The sequence below is a fragment of the Oryctolagus cuniculus genome, chromosome 3 (genome assembly GCF_964237555.1).
Source record: "Oryctolagus cuniculus chromosome 3, mOryCun1.1, whole genome shotgun sequence".
NCBI lineage: Eukaryota > Metazoa > Chordata > Mammalia > Lagomorpha > Leporidae > Oryctolagus > Oryctolagus cuniculus.
This window is the reverse complement of record NC_091434.1, coordinates 62,364,992-62,383,750: the sequence shown is the minus strand read 5'-3', so window position 1 is coordinate 62,383,750 and position 18,759 is coordinate 62,364,992. Positions and strand designations below refer to the sequence as shown.

Here is an 18,759-nt window from a genome sequence, read left to right as displayed (position 1 = left end):
ATTCTGGGGAGATAGGACCAGGGACATGTCGGAATTTACACTGAATAGAAAGAGTTGAATACCATGTCTTCTGCAACTCTCTCAATCTAATCCAAACTCATTAGCAAAACAGTTTCAAAAGATACTTGGTAGGATATGAAAAAGGAAAGTACACTTAACATAAAAGGATTTGGAAAGGACAAAAATAGGCTGCTAGTGATAGACAGGGTAATAGCTAAGGGTGCCAGAGCAGGACAATTATAAGAAAACGGTGAGCAGGAGAGAATGAAGCCAAGCTAACCTTTCAGAGTGATGGAGCCCACACAAGTGTCGCTTCCCACATCATTGGAGGCTTTGCACTGATACTCCCCAATGTCTGCAGAATCGACGTTCAGGATGTGAATACTCGTAAGGAAGTTCTCAGACATGATCTTGTACTTCTTGCCACTGCGAAGTTCTCTCTTGTCTTTATGCCAAGACACTTGAAAAGGGGGAGTGCCCTGAAGCTCACATTCAAGGTGAACATCTGCTCCCTTCAGGGTCTCCACAGGATGAGGCTTTTTGCGGAAAACAGGAGGTTCTAAAATTGAGAAAAAGGAAAATGAGGTTGTGTTTGGGAAGTAAGAAGTCACTTTCCATCCCATCAGAGAGAAAGGGGAAGCATCACTTTCAACTTTTAGTATATCCTTTTCCAATTTTAAAACATTACTGGCAAGGCAGGCAGGGGATGAGAGGGATGGGGGGAGAGGAGGCGACTGGGAAGCAAACACCAAGGTAGAAGGGGAGCTGACCTTTCACTTTTAAGGAAGTGCTGCTGCTTGCGCTGCCTGCGGCGTTGTGGGCCTCGCACGTGTAGTCTCCACTGTCTTCAACACTCAGGTTGTACATTTCCAGTACCGCCACCGACTCCACGAACGACATTCTGAATTTGCTGCTCTCTTGAATTTCAGTCTCGTCCTTGTACCACAAAACTTTGATCTCTGGAGACCCACCTATTTTGCATTCGTATCTTGTGTGTTCATCCTGTTTCACGATTCTTGAGGGTTCTAGCTTCTTAATGAACCTGGGTGGTTCTATGGAACCAAGAGGGAAAATAGGAGTGAGGGATGGAAAAGACACATGCCATTCAAGATGGAGTGAAAAAAGCAATCTCCATCAGAGAGGTCTTCAGGGAAAAAAAAATATTTGATGCAGTTTAAGGAAGAACAAGTAAGTGATGACTAAATAGAAAATCCCTACAATATAATCCATTTTAAAATGTACCCACAACGTGCAAACTTGAAATTTGTGCTTAACATGGAGTTGGCCCTTTGTATATAAAATCAAACTAAAAATGAACCATAACAAAGAAGAGGATGGGAGAGGGGGATGGGAGAGGAAGAGGGAGATGGGATGGGAGTTGGGGTGTTAGGGTGGGTATGGGGGGAAAAAAACCACTATATTCCTAAAGTTGTACCTATGAAAAATGCATTCATTAAATAAAAACTTAAAAAAATGTACCCACACCAAGTACTGACAAAGGAGGAAAAGGCATTGCTCTCTACTGTGCATTGCAGCAGAAGAACCACTTCTACAGTGCCAAGGGCAGAGGCAATAGCATGTGTCTGTTGGTGGAAGCCCTCTAAGGTTCACCAGAATGAGAAAGTTTGATACTGTATGTATATGAGACAGTGATAATTTCTGAAGCCTGCAAAGGTATCAGTTATGTACCCTAAAGAGCTGGAATAGCAAAATGGGTCAGATATCTTAATCTTCTTAAAGTATGCATTTCTCTTATAGCCCTTACATAGATACTTTCCCAAGCATCATACTTTCCCTTTGAAGTAAAGTTCTGCTCTCTTAATTAACTGAAGCAACATAATCAGGCTTAGGGAGATAAAAATTGCAAGCTCTATGTTGGGGAGCAAATGCCCTACTAAATCTAATTCTCTTTTAATTTAAGACATTTATAAACCACTACCGTAAAAATGTTAAAACGGGTTAGACTAGTCGACCAGTGAGTTAAATATTTCACTTCTGGCCATAGCAGCTGCAATCATGTGGGAGAAAGACATGCTTGCCTATCATTATATCATATGCTGATGCAGTTACTCCCTACCCCATGACTTTCACTAGTATTTGGATGAGGCTAGGGGAAGAAAAGAAGCTGACCTTATAACTAATCTGGGTTCTTCTAGAAGGTGCGAATAGTTTGAGCCTCCACTGTGCTTTAGAGGAATAAAACCCATTCTTTTGCTAAATACTGTGGAAAAATAAGTCATTTGAGATGACTCGACTTTGTCCTAGAACTTCTCTGAAACTGGCATTGTCTTGAAAGTCTGTGGGACATTGTTATTCACACTCTCCTTAGTCTCTGTTTTCAGTTTTTGACCCATGTTTTCCTAGTTTTATGTATTTTAAAATCGATTTACAAAAACCTAACCATTTGGAAGGCCCTCAATGCATTCAATAATTTCTCATCCCCGAACCATGATCCTCAACCCAGTTTTCAAGCATGCCTGCCCTCTTATAGTTTAAGACATTCAAAGTGTAAGAGATCTTGCAACTTCACTCGAACAAGTACCTTGGACACCCAGCTGAGCAGAACAAGAGTCTTTTCCAGCGACGTTGCTGGCGTAACAGGTGTACTGCCCAGCATCTCCTTTGGTTACTTTGAGAACTGTCAGGGTGGCAGTATTTTCCACCAAAGTCATCTTGTAGTTGCCCCCAGGGCGAATCTCTCGGTTATCTTTGGCCCAGGTGATTTTGATTGGTGCCGTTCCAGTGACATGACATTTAAACGTGCCACTTTCTCCAAGAGCAAGATCTACTGATACAGGCTTTAGATCAAAGAAAGGAGGTACTTCATGCTCTGAAAAGAATGAAGACCAACACTGTGATTTCAGTTTCCAGGCTCCCAGACAATGGCACCAGTCCTTTGGTGGCACCAAGTAGTGAAGCTGCTTTATAGTGAAGAGGGCAGTGTGAGGAGGCACTCACCTGAGAGAGTGAGCTTGGCACTGGATGAAGCGGTCCCAAGAGGATTAGAAGCTGAGCAATTGTACTGACCAACGTGGCTTTGGTCAGTTTGCAAAATCTGAAGAGTTGCCACATTATGAATAAAAGATGTTTGCAAATTAGCATCATCTTTCAGAAGTTCCCCATCCTTGTACCAAGACACTTGAAGAGGTTCTGAGCCATTGATGCGACATTCAAATGCAACTGGGAAGCCAAGAGTTTCATGAACATCTTTCAGCTTTCTTGCAAAGGAAGGTGGAAGCTTGCGCTCTGTAGAGAAGTTATAGAGAATCCTCAGTTACAAGATGGACAACATCCCCTCTAAATTTCAACCCATGAAAATGTGGATGTTTGAGAAAGTGAATCTGTCAGCACACAGCAGTCATTGTTAAACAAAACCACCATCACCTTTGATGACCAGCACAGCTGAAGAAGCGACTGCCCCCACACTGTTTTCTGCCTTGCACGTGTACTCTCCCACATCACTGTGGTCCACTTTGTTGATTACTAAGGAGGCGACGTTATTTTTGAATTGCATTTTGTATGCAGGAGCCGATCGGAGCTTTGTGTGTTCTTTATACCAGGCAATTCTAATTTCTGGAGTTCCATCTACTTTACACTGTAAAGTTATGGGTTCCCCAATGGCTGCTTCCACGTGTTCCAGGGGTTCAATAAAATAAGGTGGTTCTAAGATACAAAGGATGATAGTCAATCAATCACGCTGGCTCAAAGAGGATGCTTTAAAAAGACAGAAAAGGGAACAATACAAAGAGGTAACTGTCAACACACCTAAGACAGACACCAGAGCGTCACAGATATCCTGGCCAGCCTCATTTTCAATAAGGCAACTGTATTGTGCATAATCCTCTATGGTACTGTCAAGAATCTCCAGGATCGTAGATTTTTCTGTCGTGGTAATACTGCAATTTGGAGACTGTTCAAGGGCATACTCATTCTTCATCCAGCTCACTGAGATGGGAGGCGTGCCAGTGTACGTGGCCTCGAGAACTATGGGGCTACCCGTTTCCACACTGAAGTCAGCCAATCTTTTCACAAAGGTGGCTGGTTCTAGGGAGGGAAACATGAGAGTACAATTCACATCCTTGCACAAAGACAGAGAGATTTCAAAAAGATGCGCAGATTGGAGAAAAGAGCAAACCTTTGACAAAAAGATGTGTGGTACAAGAAGCACTGCCTGCATCATTGGTGACAAGGCAAGAATAGTCTCCACTGTGCAATGGCTCCACCTCAAACAACTCCAGTTCGGTGACGAAGTCTTCAACGGAGATGGCACATGACTCGCCTGACACCAGTTCCCTGCTGCCTCTAAACCACTTCACCTTGAAGGGAGGAGTGCCTCTGATGACACAGGTGAAGGTCAGGCTCACTCCTGGCAGCACTTCCACGGAGTCAGGGACTTGCTCAAAAGATGGTGGCTCTGGATAGCCCAGAGAGAGGAGATCAAGAGAAACAAAGCCGTGTGAATGAGACGTGCTTTTGCTACTTAAAAGGAAGTGAGGTAAGACTACAGATAAAGACAAAACAAAGACATTGCAGGCAGGGCAGGCATTACGTCAAGAGGAGGGGCCTGTAGCAGCACCAGCTCTGTCCTTGAGCACTGACCTTGGACATTCAGAACCGCTGAGCATTCCGCAGAACCAGCTACATTGGCAGCCACACACGTGTATGTGCCTGTGTCGGAGGGCTCCAGTAAGCTCAGATGCAAAGTACAGATGTTTTCTGAGAAGCTGGACTGACATTTCGGTCCACTAACGACCTCGTTTCCATCCTGAAACCAGCCAACGGAAATGGGAGCCGAGCCAGAGACGTGGCACTCCAAAACCACTGATGCCCCCAGGATGGAGTTCATGTCTTTCAGCTTGCGGATGAAGGCAGGAGGCACGACTCGATCTACGTGGAAAGGGCAGTTTTCCATTGAATGAGAAGCTTCACCTTTTCCCCCACTGAAAAATTGGTGTATTTACAACCACCTCATTTTACTCACCAGAAACATGGACCGATACAGTGCAGTTACTTTTGCCAACACTATTTTTCACTTCAAAGCTGTATAACCCCTTGTCACTCATTTCTGCAGAGGGGATTTTGAGAGAGGCCACTTGTTTGACAAATGTAATGTGATGCTTGCTGTCTGCGGATAATTCCTTTCCATCTTTGAACCACTTGACTGAAAGTTCTGGAGTTCCAGCCACTACACACTCTAATACAAAAGGATTTCCAGTGGTGACAGTCATGGGTTCTGGCTTCTCTATGATTCTGGCTGGTTCTGAAAGAGGAAATGCATTGCATTGAAAACAAAGTCATCTTTTTAAACAGTGTAAAGAGTGTATTGCTGGAAAAGAATAATATTTACAGGAAATTGAAATGGCTCAATTAACTTGAAATTTTCTCAGGCTCTGCTTTGCTACTAACCTAGAACAGTCAAGACTGCCGAGCACTCTCTCATCCCAGCATCGTTTTTGATTTGGCACACATATTTCCCAGAATTAGAAGCTTCTGGGCTCCCCAGGTGGAGCGTGGCAACATTGTCAGTGAATGAAATCCGAGTGTTTTCACTCTCTCTGATGACTTCACCTTTATCTTTCAGCCAGACAACAGAGATTGGCTGGAAGCCTTCCACTACAGCCCGTAACTCAACGGCTTCCCCAATAAGCGTTGAAGTGTCACTTAGCTTTTTCACGAATCGTGGAGGTTCTAATGAGAGAAGTCCATGGTTAGAAAAACAAATCTGAGAATCAAAGCCACAGAAATTATCAGTCAAGCAAGAAACAGTGAAAGGAAGAGGTGTGTATTTTGTTCTGTGGGTACAAACCTTTGAACTTGACAGTACAAGCACACGTGTCGCTTCCCACCTCGTTGGTAGCTTTGCAGTGATATTCTCCTACATCAGAGGCTTCAAGATTGAGGATATGAAGACTTGTATCAAAATTTTTTGAGGTGATTTTAAATTTCTTGCTGCTTCGAACTTGCTTTCGGTCTTTAACCCATATGACTTCAAATGGGGGAGTTCCAGAAATTTCACATTGGAGGATCACATCGGAGCCTTTAAGGGCTCCCACTGGTGAAGGCTTCTGGGTGAAAACAGGTGGTGCTACCAGAAAAAAATAGGATAAACAATGAGAATATCTGCTTATTGAAAAGAAAAAAATATTTCCTAGGGCCTAGCTTTCTAGATTCTGTAATGTAGGACAATTTCCTATGAATCTAGTGTCATGAAGAATGACTGGTGTGACCATATGATAGCACATGCTCACACAAGAAATGACAATTCATGAAACTAGTCTAAGAATTGCAAGCCAATAACTTTAACCAGCCCTTTCATGGTGGAGTTCATGCCATTGCTGAGAAGTCATCCAAATCAGAGGAGAATGAAGAAAGAAAGCAGCTTAATGTCTAACCTTTAACTGTCAGGGCTGTGCTGCATGTGGCATCGCCAACACCATTGTGAGCTTCACAGATGTAGTCCCCACTGTCCTCGGCGCTGGCTTCATTGATAGTAAGCAGTGCCACAGAATTAATAAATGTCATGTTGTATTTCCAACTTTCATGAAGTTCACTGTCATTCCGGAACCACAACACTTTGATTTCTGGAGAACCACTTATTTTACATTCCAGTTGAATTGATTCTCCCTGCTTTGCAATTGTTGAAGCTTCTAATTTCTTAACAAACTTCGGAGGTTCTAGTAAACCAAAGAAAAGGTCAGTAAGGGATATTTGTGTGCTAAAATACCTTATCTTTGTAGTCAAGGATCCCATAAGATCATTTTAAACTGGTTTGTTAGTAAGAATATCCTTCCTGGGAACTTGGTGGTAAGATAACTTGTCTTCTATGTCAATATCTTAATAGAAAATTTGTCAATATATTTTTGTCATTCAAATATATAAGCTAAAACAGGTAAGTTAATGTATTATAGATATATTTGATCAAGACTTAGTAACGATAATACACATCAAACAACAGGAAAGAATGAAAAAGGGGTTATGGAGTTGAAACAACACTTGACAAGTTTCAGTTAACTAATATTCTTTGATATTCAGAGATACACTGACTTCAAGAACAAAAAGAGAAAACAGGACTTTGATTAAAGTCGCTTAACATACATCTTTTATCATGATCCAGTTAGTTTATCTCAAAAGAGATAAAACCAAAAGAGACTTTTAGAAAACAATTACACAAACGTGGTAAAAATTAAATATTGATCAACTCCACATGATGATACCTTTCACACTCAGTTGAGCTGAGCACATATCTTTGCCAACATCGTTGGTTGCTTGACAAGTGTATTGACCAGAGTCTCCTTTGCCTACTTTAAGAATTCTCAGATGGGGAGTGTTTCCCACACATGTGATTGTATAGTTTCCTCCAGGACGGATCTCCTTGTTATCTTTGGACCAAGTGATTCGCATTGGTTGAGCACCCGTAACATGACACTCAAAATCGGCACTTTCTCCAGCAATAACGTCAATAGATACAGGCTTGATATCAAAAAAGGGAGATTTCTTAGGTTCTGGAAGATGAGAAGAAAAGGCATTGTATATATTTTTGCTTTGTTCACTAACCTTATCTGCTTTGACAATGAAACAAAAAGTCATGACTTGGAAAGAGAAGGAATGATATGGGAACAAACCTCTCGCTGTCAGCCTCGCACTAGAAGATGCTGTTCCAAGTGGATTGGAAGCTGAGCAAGAGTACTGGCCAGAGTGGCTCAAGTCAGTTTGCAAAATTTTTAAAGTTGCCACATTATCTACAAAGGATGTCTGTAGATTTTCATCATCTCTTAAAAGCACCCCATCTCTATACCAGCACACTTGGATAGGTGCAGAGCCATTTAATCGACAAGTGAGTGTAACTGGTAAGCCAACAGTTTGTTCAATGTCCTTTAATTGTCGTGCAAAGGAAGGTGGGAGTTGGCGCTCTGTAGAAAGATAAGCAAAACTTGAAGTATTAGTAGATGAAGTCAAAATGTCCCCATAAAGATGACAGAGTTAAGACAAAGAAAAAAAGAGATTTCTTAGTTTCTAAAATAATATCATCACCTTGAATTCTGAAGACAGTCTTAGAAGAAGCAGTTCCTATACTATTTTCTGCGATACATGTATACTCTCCACTGTCATTGATATTAACTTTATTAAAAACAAGTGTGGCCACATTGTTTGTGAAGTAGGTCCTGTATTCAGGAGTTGATCGTAATTTGGTGTCTCCTTTGTACCAAGACACTGTAATTTCTGGTGTTCCAGCAACTTGGCATTGTAAAGAAACGGAATCTCCCACTGATGCCTCCAGAGGTTCCAGCTCCGTCACAAAGTAAGGAGGTTCTAAAAAAGAAAATCTCATAATTAGCAACTGGAGTTAAAACCAAACCAACCATGCTATGCTCTAGGCAAATGAAATTTAAGAGAGAAAAAGACGACAAACCTAATGTAGACACCAGAGCTTCACAAACATCCCTTCCTGCCTCATTTTGAATCTCACAAGAATACTGTCCAGCATCTCCTTTTGTGCTGTTGAGAATTTCTAGGATGCAAGTTTTTTCTGTTGTGACTATGTTGCATCTCTCAGATGGAGTTATGTTAGCACCATTCTTTTTCCAGGTGACTGAAATTGGAAGTGTTCCCGTGTAGGTGCTCTCCAGAATTACGGACTTTCCTGGTTCTACAGATTGGTCACTTAATTTCTTCACAAATGCAGCTGGTTCTAGTAAGTGACAAGGCACAGCAGTTAAACACAAGCAAAGCACAAAGAGTTTGTCAGCATACAGGAAATAGAGCAAGGCACTTGCACAAACCTTTTACAAAGAGACGAGTGGTACAGGATGCTTGACCAGCATCATTTGAAACTACACAGGTGTATTCCCCACTCTGAGATATGTCAATATTGAATAGTTCCAGTTCTGCCACAGTGTCTTCAAAATAGATGTTGCACCTGTCTCCTTTCACCAGTTCTCTGGCACCTCGGAACCAGCCAACCTTGAATGGAGGGCTGCCTCTAATGACACTTGTGAAGGTTACATTTTTGCCTGGTAGAACTTCCAAAGGTTCAGGTTCCTTCACAAAAGAGGGTGGCTCTACATAGACATAGAAGACAATTAAAAGGTCCTGTGAGCTTCAAATGCACATACATTTTTTAATAAAAATAAGAGCACTTTTGAGAGTATATCAACTTAGATGTGCATCCAAAAAGGAATTTGTAAAAACTTCTTTAGAGTTGACTAACACTGACCTTGTACAGTCAACACTGCCCGACACTCATCAGACCCAGCGACATTAGCAGCCACACAAGTGTAATTGCCCATATCTGAGGAGTCCAGAGAATTCAACTGCAAGGTGCAGACGTTGTCTGAAAAGGTGGTTTGGTACTTTGCTCCACTGACAATCTTAGTTTTCTCATGAAACCAGGCAACAGAGATAGGTGATGATCCAGCTACTTTGCACTCCAAGATACAAGAGGTACCCAGCACCCCACCAATATCTCTTAGTCTCCGTGTGAAAGAGGGAGGAACCATTCGGTCTGTGTGAGGAAAGGCAAGAGACTCATCAGGATTTCAAAGAACAGAAAAGACTTGAAAGAAGGAAATTTGCAGAAGCAACCAGGGGGAAAAGATCAGAACTAACCTGAGACATCAACCACAGCTGTGCAGCTGCTTTTTCCAACATTATTTTGAACCTGGAAAGTGTATGTGCCTGCATCTTGTCTTTCAACGGAGAGAATCTTTAAGGAAGAGATTTTGTTGTAGAAGCTAAATTTGTGTTTTTGGCTGCTGGTCAATAACTTCCCATCCTTGTACCATTCAACTGAGAGTTCAGGAGTGCCAGCCACCTTACACTCCAGAGTGCACGTTTCTCCTACTGTCACTGTCATCGGTCCTGCCTTCTCGACAATGACTGCGGGCTCTGAAAGAAACATGAGACCGCACCTGTTTGTCAAAGTCTAGGACATTTACTACATCTCTGCTATCAAATTCCCCTGCTAACATGGCTATCTTAGGGCTCTCTCAACATTAAAACATCATTTCATAAGTATGTGTAGTCATCAAATGATGGCAGTTTTTATCAAGAAACACGTTTGTGCACTATTTGGCTCCAAAGCAATTTAGACAGTGCAATTAGGCAATGTGTATTGATTGGCACTTAACCCTCTGTAGAATAAAGGCTACATTTTTAAATGAATTACTTGGTGTTTTTGCTCTATTAAAGACAATTTAGGTGCTAAAGACAATTTGTGAAAGGTGTTGCAATAATTGCTAAATTGAAACTTAAGTTATCCAAAGATGAGAGTGCAAGCTGTTGATCTTTGGAGTTCTTGTCAGCTTTAACAACTAAGCACTTTGGAAACAAAATATCCTTGGAACACATACTGTATTCCCAATTGTGTAGTGCTTAAACATAAGGTAGCTGAGATTATTTCTGTGAATTCTTCCATAAAAGGAATAAACAATTTAACAGATGGATTTTTTTTTTTTTTTTTGGTTAGGTTCACAGAAACAGAAAAGAGTATTTGAAAAAGATTAGGTATATCCCCTTAGCCTCCCAAATAGCTGAAGATCAACATAGTTCTGGAAGAAGTTCTGAAAAAGAGAGTTGGCCAGAAACTCATTCCAGCAGCTTGCCATTTCTATCAGGGCACCATAGTACCAACCTAGGACAGTCAGCGTGGCCATGTTCTCCCTCATTCCACCATCATTCTTGACTTGGCAGATGTACTTTCCAGCATTAGCTGGCTCTGCTTTTGCAAATTGCAGAGTTGCAACATTTTCCACAAATGTAATTCTGATGTTTTCACTTTCTCTAACTACTTCTTCTTTCTCTTTAAGCCACTGGACAGAAATAGGCTGGGCGCCTTCTATGGATGCTTGCAACTCAGCAGGCTCGCCGGCTACAACAGTGAGGCTGGTCAGTTTGGAAACAAATCTTGGTGGTTCTGAACAGAAAAAGATGGATGGAGATGGTTGAAAATATTGTCCAGATAATGGAAGAGCGAAAAGAAAAAAAATCAATGTTTTTGCACATTCCTGGTATTTCTGCCATGGTCAGGAAATAGACTTACCTTTTAATATTATACTGCAAATGCAAGTATCGCTTCCCACTTCATTTTGTGCTTTGCAGTGGTATTCACCAATGTCTGAAGAGTCAACGTTGAGAATGTGAATACTTGCATTGAAGTTTTTGGATGCAATCTTGTACTTCTTGCTGCTTCGGAGTTGCCGCTTGTCTTTGTACCATACCACCTCAAAAGGTGGTGTTCCCGAAAGTTCACATTCAAGAATAACTTCACTGTTTTTAAGAGTTTCTACTACAGGAGGGAAGCTGCTAAAAACGGGTGGTTCTGTAAAAAATAAGAATTTCTTATGAAGTGAGCTATTTGATTTCATACAATGAAAGATTCTTGTTTGCTTAAAAATTGGAAGCTAGGTTTAAAACACTAGAATGGGTAAGTTGTGTCCAGCAGTACAACTACTGAGGAAGAACAGCTTCAGAGAGGTCATCAACACTGACAAGATAATGAACTTGATGGGTAAAGAACCCAAATAGATCCTTGATGTTATGACTGGGCAGTTCAGCATTCTGTCTATTCTACCTTTTTTTTTTTTAACTACAAAGATTGACACAAAGAGTGAACAAGTTATAGCAATAAATATGATTTGCATAAGGTATGGAATTGTGACTTAAAGTTTGAATCTTTTTGTAAATGCTACATGACTGAGGCACTTGGAAGTCATCACAACAGCTGTGATCTAAATCCTCCATTTCAGCAAATGGTTATTGCAATAATTGCCTTACCACATTACCAAGTTGGGCTGTTTAACAAAAAATAATGACAATACTGGTATTTTTCGTACCAGTTTATGGTCATATAATTGTTAAATTATGGGAACTGGTTCTTGAGATAGAGAAAAAAATATGTATGAATGTGAAATAAACATTCTCTATTAGTAATGGTATGGATTGGGAATGATAGCACATTTTTAGCTGATTGAAGGGGAAAGATTAAAGTTGCCTACTTCATTTTTTGTGCTTATTTTGAACCATCAAATCTGATATTTGGACAATCTAGTGAGGTGATCAGAATTATGGAATCCTAGAATGACTAGCTACATAAAAACACTGCTTAAGAAATAATGCTTGCAATGGAAAATATTAGTAGAATGGGAAAATATTTTGTGATCTCATATGGTAATGAAAATGACAACAAGATAATGAAGAGTTCTGATTCCCAGCAGAGAATAAGTCTCCATTCCACAGAGTCTCAATTAGCGAGGAACATAAAAATGAGATTTCTACCTTTTACTATAACCTTGGTACTGCAGCTAGTGCTGCCAGCAGGATTCTGAGCCTCACAAATGAAATCTCCACTGTCCTCAGTCCCGAGATTGTTCATCTGTATGACCGCCACTGAGTCAATGAAGGTCATTCTGTATTTGTCACTGGCTGGAAGTTCATGTTCATTTCTGTACCATGTAACTCTGATTTCTGGGGATCCAGTTATCTTGCATTCAAGTCGTGCAGAATCACCTGCTTTCACTATTTTGGAAGCTTCTAATTTCTTTACAAACTTTGGAGGTTCTATAGTGTCAGGAAAGAGGAGATGGTGAGGGAACAGAAAAGAAAAAAAGTTAAATTAGATAGTATGTAGAAAAGAGAAAAACATGAGCAAAGTCCGGCAAGTATAATCTACTGTGTTAGAAAGAACATGTGCTCTTGATTGGCAAGACCCATTGTAACAGACTACAGAGACAACTAGAGCCACAGGTCAGACAGAAACATAAAACAACCAAACTTGCACACCTGTCACAAGTAACATTGTAGTACAAGAGTCGCTACCAACATCATTGGTAACATGGCAAGTGTATTGTCCAGTCTTGGAAGCATCCACTGAGTAGAGATTTAGGAAGCTAGTTGATCCCTCCAAGCCAATGAAACATCTGGGTCCAGAAGCAAGTTCCACATCATCCTTAAACCACTTTATTTTAAATGGTGGTGTTCCTTTCAGTACTGCCTTAAATTCTACCGTAGAATCAGGGACGGCTTGTTGTCGCTCAGGCTTCACTAGGAAGCTTGGTGGTTCTATAGATTTTTAAGAGAGATATATTTAATTGACTTTCTGTAGTTGAATTACTTTGAAAACACTCCTGAAAAGATGTATTGGCTGAGTATTTCTTAAACTCAATAAATATATATCTAAAGAAACAGAATTATTAAGATTTTAGCTTGAAAAGATATAAGGGTAAGAGCAATTCATTTTTAAGGCAGTCGCAAAGATGAAGGTGTAAAGAAATCCTAACCTTTCACAGTTAAGATGCCACTGCACGCGTCATCTCCTGCTACGTTCGACACCTTGCATGTATAATTTGCAGTATCTTCTAATTCCAGGTTATTAACTTCCAGAGACACAGTATTCTCGTGACATACAAGTCTGTATTTTGCACTTGTAGATATTTCTTTGCCATCCTTAAACCAGTGGGCACTAATAGGAAGTGAGCCAGAAACCTTGCATTCCATGTGAATAGAAGAGCCCAGAACTTTATCCATTTTGGTTAGCTTTTTAGTGAACGATGGAGGAATATTTTCATCTGTCCAATGCAAACAGCAAAATAACATCCATCAATCTGTCACTATTGGTTTACAAAGATGTATTATAAATAAGAGAAACTCGGGCACATATACACACCTAGCACTCTGAGGTAGGCGTCACAGCTACTGCTTCCAAAGTCATTTTCCACCTTGAAAGTATATTGACCACTGTCTTGCTTCATTACTGATTGAATCCTAAAACTGGCCACATTATTTTCAAAACTCATTGAGAAATATCTACTGGGTACAATTTGTTTCCCGTCTTTAAGCCATTTCACTTTGAGTTCTGGTGTGCCAGCCACCACACATTCCAAGGTCACTGGGTCTTTCTCAGTAACATCAACTGATTTAGCCTTCTCTATAATTTGAGCGGGTTCTGTAGTGAGAAGAAAAGTGTGGACGAGTTACATCAATCACTCCACTAGAAATAAGGTGTGCTTGTCAAATCGTCTCCATAGACTCATTTTGGAAGAGAATGGCTTACAGACCTTGTACTAGAAGGAAGGCGTAACACCTCTCAATTCCTGACTCATTCTTGGCTTGACAGGTATATCTCCCACTGTGTCCATTATCCACACTTCTGATCTGAAGTGTGGCCACATTGTTCACAAATGAAATATGGACATTATCATCTTCATCAAGAATCTGATCGTCCTTGAACCATGTTATTGAAATGGGGGGAGAGCCTGCCACAGTACCCTGAAAGGTGGCAGAACTTTTCAGAACGGTCGTGACATTGTCTATCTTCTTAGTGAAGGAAGGTGGTTCTGTGAGTAAATGAGAGAGCGTGAGAAGAGGTATATTTCAACTCCTATCCATAACCATAAGGTGAAAGAACATTCTAGAATTTTTACTCAATAGCCCTCTTCTGGAGTGTATAACTGACCTTTCAGGGCGACTCTCGCACTGCAAGAGCAGCTGCCGCCTTCATTGGCTATAATGCACTGATATTCACCAGTGTCTGAAGGGTCACACTTGGTTATGTGGAGGTTAAACACTGACACCCTGTCGGTCAGCGTGTATTTTTTGCCACTGCGAATTTCCTTGTTATTTTTCAGCCAAGTGACTTCGAATGGAGGTGTTCCTGTAACTTCGCACTCCAACTGCACATCACTATCTTTCACTGCTTCCACAGGCTTCAGCTCCCTGATGAAGGTGGGAGGTTCTAAAGATTCAAAAGGAAGACAGAGAGGAGCTTACTCAAGGGGAGACCTGAGGCCGGTCAGGCAGCACAGCCAGACTGGAAAGAGATTCTGATAACGAACCTTTCACTTTTAATTCAATGCTGCAGCTGGCTGTGCCCGCATCATTGCGAGCCTCACAGACATAAGTGCCGCTGTTTTCTACCCTGGCACCAGAAATTTGGAAAGTGGCTAAGCCATCGATGAAGGAAATGCCATGTTTCCTAATGTCTGTTATTTCATTTCCATCCAGATACCAAGAAACTCTGATTTCAGGGGTGCCTGTAACTTGGCATTCAAATGTTGTCGACTGTCCATTCCTCAGCACTAACACCGGACTGGGCTTCTTAATGAATTGAGGAGGTTCTAAAGACAGAAACAGAGAGTGTGATGTACAACATTTAAAAAAAAAAGGCCAATGAGCAAAGTGCATTCCTAAGCCTCTTTCCCATTCCCTGTCCCCCATCAAGAAAATTGAGCTAAGTAAGAAAGCCAGGAGGTGCAGGGAGCAGACCTTTCACAAAGAGTGTGGCTTTGCTGGTTGCTATGCCAACATCATTGCTTAGCTGGCAGATGTAGGTCCCAGCATCAGCAGCCTTGGCTGAAAAGAGTTCCAGGATGGTGGAGGTGTCATCTTTCCACACTGAGCGAGCTGCTCCCGAGTGCAGCTCTTTGTTGTCCTTAAACCACTTTATTGTCATGGGTGCAGTGCCACCCACAAGAGCCTTTAACTGAACTCTTGTGTTGGGATTCACATCTTGTGATTGTGGCTTTTCCAGGAAGTAGGGAGGTTCTGGGATGAAAGACAAAGAAGCAAAAGGAGAGAGGAAGATTTATTTTAGAACTGAACAGAGAAGGTAAGAATGAAGAAACGAAAGAGGAGCAACTTCTTGACAGAGAGAAATAAAAGCAGCCAACCTTTGACTGTCAGATGACCACTGCACTGGTTGTGCCCTGCCTTATTGGTGGCAGAACAAGTGTATGTCCCACTGTCCGTGCCTTCCAAATGACTGATCTCCAAAAAGGCAGTGTTATCATGAAAAGAGAATTTGTATTTTTCACTTGCTGGTATTTCTTGATCATCTTTGAACCACTGGATGCTTATGGGATGTGACCCAGCCACTATACATTCTAAGTCAATGAAAGACCCTTTAATGCTGTCCATTTTCTTCAGCTTTTTGGTGAATGAAGGAGGTATGATAAGATCTATTCAACAAAAAGGCAAAAAAAAAAAAAGTAGGTTAATCTACTGATTGATATTTTCCCTTAAAATGAAAGAGAGATAAAGGATCTAAATGCCCAGTTCTGTCTATGGAAAAGCAATACCAACCTAGTACATTAATCCTAGCTTTGCAGCTGCTTCTCCCAACGTCATTTTGGACCTCAAAGGTATATTCGCCACTGTCTTTCTTTTCTGTAGAAATAATCTTCAAGACTGACACTGTGTCAGTGACACTGATTTTGTATTTTGGGCCCAAGGTCAGCTCTTGGCCATCTTTATACCACTTGGCTATAATCTCCTTAGTTCCTGAAAATTTAACCTGCAAGGTGGCTGGGTCTCCTTGGGTGACATCTATAGACACAGCCTCCTCCGTGATTGTGGCAGGTTCTGCAGAGAACAGAGGGGTAGATGTGGGTGGTGAGTCGCTCTGCTGAAAGGCTGACCTCTGCATTTGCTCCTCAATCCCAAGGCAAACCTTTCTCAACCAACCTTTTACTGAGAGCAATGCAGAACACCTCTGTATTCCTGCATCGTTTTTGGCCTGGCAGACATATTTCCCATCATGCTTGACTTCTATGCCACTGAGGTACAGACTGGTCACGTTGTTCTCAAAGGTCATTCTGATGTGTTCGTCTTCAGTGATTTCATCATTGTCCTTTAACCAAGTCACTGTGATTGGCAACGAGCCCTTCAGAGTGGCCTGGAAGGCAGCTGTGCCTCCTCGGAGGGAGCTGGTGCCCTCAATCTTCTTTACAAAGGACGGAGGTTCTAATAGAAGAATGAATTCTCAATCAGTACCAGCTCTATAGGAAAACTCGCTGCTTCTTTTACTAAAAAAGAGCTGACTCTGCAGAAGAGCCCATCCATCATCTGATCGGACACTAACCTCTTAAAGTCACCTTGGCACTGCAGGTGCTGCTGCCCACCTCGTTGGTCACTCGGCACTGGTATTCACCAGCATCTACAGCTACAAACTTGAGGATCTGCAGGCTAACCAGCTGATCCTGAATGAAGGTTTTGTACTTCCTACCGCTCCGCAAGATTGTATTGTCTTTGAACCAAGTGATCTCAAAGGGCGGTGTGCCTGCCACCTCGGCCAGCAACATGACATCATACTCCTTCAACACTTCAACGGGCTTAAATTCCTTGGTAAAGTAAGGTGACTCTATGGCAGAAAAGGAATAACTTAAGTTAACTGAAGGGAGGTCTGTGCTATGGGCCAATGGCTTTGGTAACCTAAAGGCAAAAGGAGCACAAACCTTTGACTATGACAATGCTACTGCAGTGATCGCTGCCAGCCTCATTTTGAGCTTCACACATGTACTCCCCACTGTCTTCTATGGCAATATCTGTGAGTCTTAGAATGGCAGTGGACTCCACAAATGACATTTTGTGTTTGCTGCTCTCCTTAAGTTCTCTGTCATTTGCAAACCATGTTATTTTAATTGGAGGGCTACCAGTTACTTTGCAGGCTAGCTGCGTGGCATCTCCCTTCTTTAAGAGCTGGGATGGTTCTAACTTCTCAACAAATGTAGCAGGTTCTGTAGAAGGAAGGAAGTGATTAAAAAATGTGGGAAAGAAAAAAGAGTTTATATAACAAAGGTGGCACAAAGATGTCAAGAAAACCATGCAAACCTTTTACAAACAAGTTTGCACTGCACTCCACGCCTCCAGCGACGTTGCTGACTTTGCACGTGTAGGTGCCTGAATCAGAGGTTTTCACTGAATAGAGTTCCAGGGAGCTCTCTAAAGCTTCCTTGGTAATATAGCAGCTTCCACCAGACACCAGTTCCTTGTCGCCCTTATACCATCTGATCGTGAGAGGAGTGGACCCTCGGAAAGTGCTTTTCAGGCAGACAGCAGACCCAGGGAGAACATCCTTAGATGCAGGTTTGGTTACAAAACTGGGTGGTTCTGAAGAAGGGGTAGAAGACAGAATTTCCAAGAGTTATGAGATGTGACCTAAGGGGAGAAGACTTACATTGAACAGCATCTCAAGTAAGAATGGGAGGCAAAGTCTCAGCCAACCTTGCACGATCAGGGCTCCACTAGTATCTTTGCTTCCCACGGAGTTCGTGGCTCGACAAGTGAAGTTCCCTGCATCATTCATGTCTACTCTGCTGATCTCCAAAGAGGCTGTGCCTTCCACAAATGCTATTCTGTATCTGTCAGAAGCAGCGATTTCTTTGCCATCCTTAAACCAGGACACCCTCATTGGCAGGGACCCAGCAATTTTGCAGTCCAGCCTGCAGGTGCCACTAACAACGCTATCCACATTGCGCAAGGGTTTGGTAAAAAATGGAGCAATGTCTCGATCTGTTCGTGGCACAAGAGGGGAGAAAAAAGGGCTCAGTGATTTATTTGTGGCTGTCGGTTGGATTTCAAAGGAATACACAGCAAACTTTTCTAAAGATACCAACCTAATACAGTGAATGTTGTCTCACAGGAGCTGCTGCCCACCTCGTTGGAAATCTCAAATGTGTACTGGCCACTATCGTGCAGTTCAGCCGAATAAAATTTGAGTTGGGCAACATTGTTTTTGAAACTTAGTCGGTACTTTTTACTGGCAACCAAGGGCCTCCCATCTTTGTACCACTTGGGCTTGAGTTCTGGAGTGCCTGAGACTGTGTACTCCAGTGTGGCTGGGTCTCCAGCTGTCACCTGGATCAGTTCTGCTCGTTCAATGATTCTGGCAGGTTCTACAATGGTAGGAAAGAGTTAGGACTTCGAAGTGTGTCTTAGGGTTTCACTTTTTAATGGAAATAGCAAGTCAAAGTTAGAATGTTCCTATAC

The 18,759-nt window shown here is 41.8% G+C and overlaps 1 protein-coding gene across 50 annotated transcripts in view; it reads right to left on the bottom strand.

Moving 5' to 3' along the window:
* The window catches only part of TTN (titin), a 273,051-nt gene that overhangs the window by 181,368 nt on the left and 72,924 nt on the right, over window positions 1-18,759 (bottom strand). For all 50 annotated transcript variants that reach the window (XM_070070523.1, XM_070070550.1, XM_070070524.1 and 47 more), the window contains 37 exons: window positions 18,387-18,665; window positions 17,995-18,282; window positions 17,602-17,880; window positions 17,226-17,507; window positions 16,853-17,131; window positions 16,456-16,734; window positions 16,075-16,353; window positions 15,663-15,950; window positions 15,259-15,537; window positions 14,829-15,110; window positions 14,450-14,728; window positions 14,052-14,330; window positions 13,661-13,939; window positions 13,275-13,562; window positions 12,778-13,056; window positions 12,274-12,555; window positions 11,039-11,317; window positions 10,631-10,912; window positions 9,607-9,885; window positions 9,215-9,502; window positions 8,781-9,059; window positions 8,411-8,689; window positions 8,032-8,310; window positions 7,623-7,910; window positions 7,215-7,502; window positions 6,393-6,674; window positions 5,807-6,085; window positions 5,407-5,688; window positions 4,982-5,260; window positions 4,600-4,887; window positions 4,136-4,414; window positions 3,766-4,044; window positions 3,385-3,663; window positions 2,959-3,246; window positions 2,543-2,830; window positions 771-1,052; window positions 281-559 (listed from right to left, as the gene is read on the bottom strand). In XM_070070523.1, coding sequence (XP_069926624.1) covers window positions 281-559; window positions 771-1,052; window positions 2,543-2,830; window positions 2,959-3,246; window positions 3,385-3,663; window positions 3,766-4,044; window positions 4,136-4,414; window positions 4,600-4,887; window positions 4,982-5,260; window positions 5,407-5,688; window positions 5,807-6,085; window positions 6,393-6,674; window positions 7,215-7,502; window positions 7,623-7,910; window positions 8,032-8,310; window positions 8,411-8,689; window positions 8,781-9,059; window positions 9,215-9,502; window positions 9,607-9,885; window positions 10,631-10,912; window positions 11,039-11,317; window positions 12,274-12,555; window positions 12,778-13,056; window positions 13,275-13,562; window positions 13,661-13,939; window positions 14,052-14,330; window positions 14,450-14,728; window positions 14,829-15,110; window positions 15,259-15,537; window positions 15,663-15,950; window positions 16,075-16,353; window positions 16,456-16,734; window positions 16,853-17,131; window positions 17,226-17,507; window positions 17,602-17,880; window positions 17,995-18,282; window positions 18,387-18,665 — 10,425 coding nt within the window. The remainder of the gene's footprint in view (window positions 1-280; window positions 560-770; window positions 1,053-2,542; window positions 2,831-2,958; window positions 3,247-3,384; window positions 3,664-3,765; window positions 4,045-4,135; window positions 4,415-4,599; window positions 4,888-4,981; window positions 5,261-5,406; window positions 5,689-5,806; window positions 6,086-6,392; window positions 6,675-7,214; window positions 7,503-7,622; window positions 7,911-8,031; window positions 8,311-8,410; window positions 8,690-8,780; window positions 9,060-9,214; window positions 9,503-9,606; window positions 9,886-10,630; window positions 10,913-11,038; window positions 11,318-12,273; window positions 12,556-12,777; window positions 13,057-13,274; window positions 13,563-13,660; window positions 13,940-14,051; window positions 14,331-14,449; window positions 14,729-14,828; window positions 15,111-15,258; window positions 15,538-15,662; window positions 15,951-16,074; window positions 16,354-16,455; window positions 16,735-16,852; window positions 17,132-17,225; window positions 17,508-17,601; window positions 17,881-17,994; window positions 18,283-18,386; window positions 18,666-18,759) is intronic.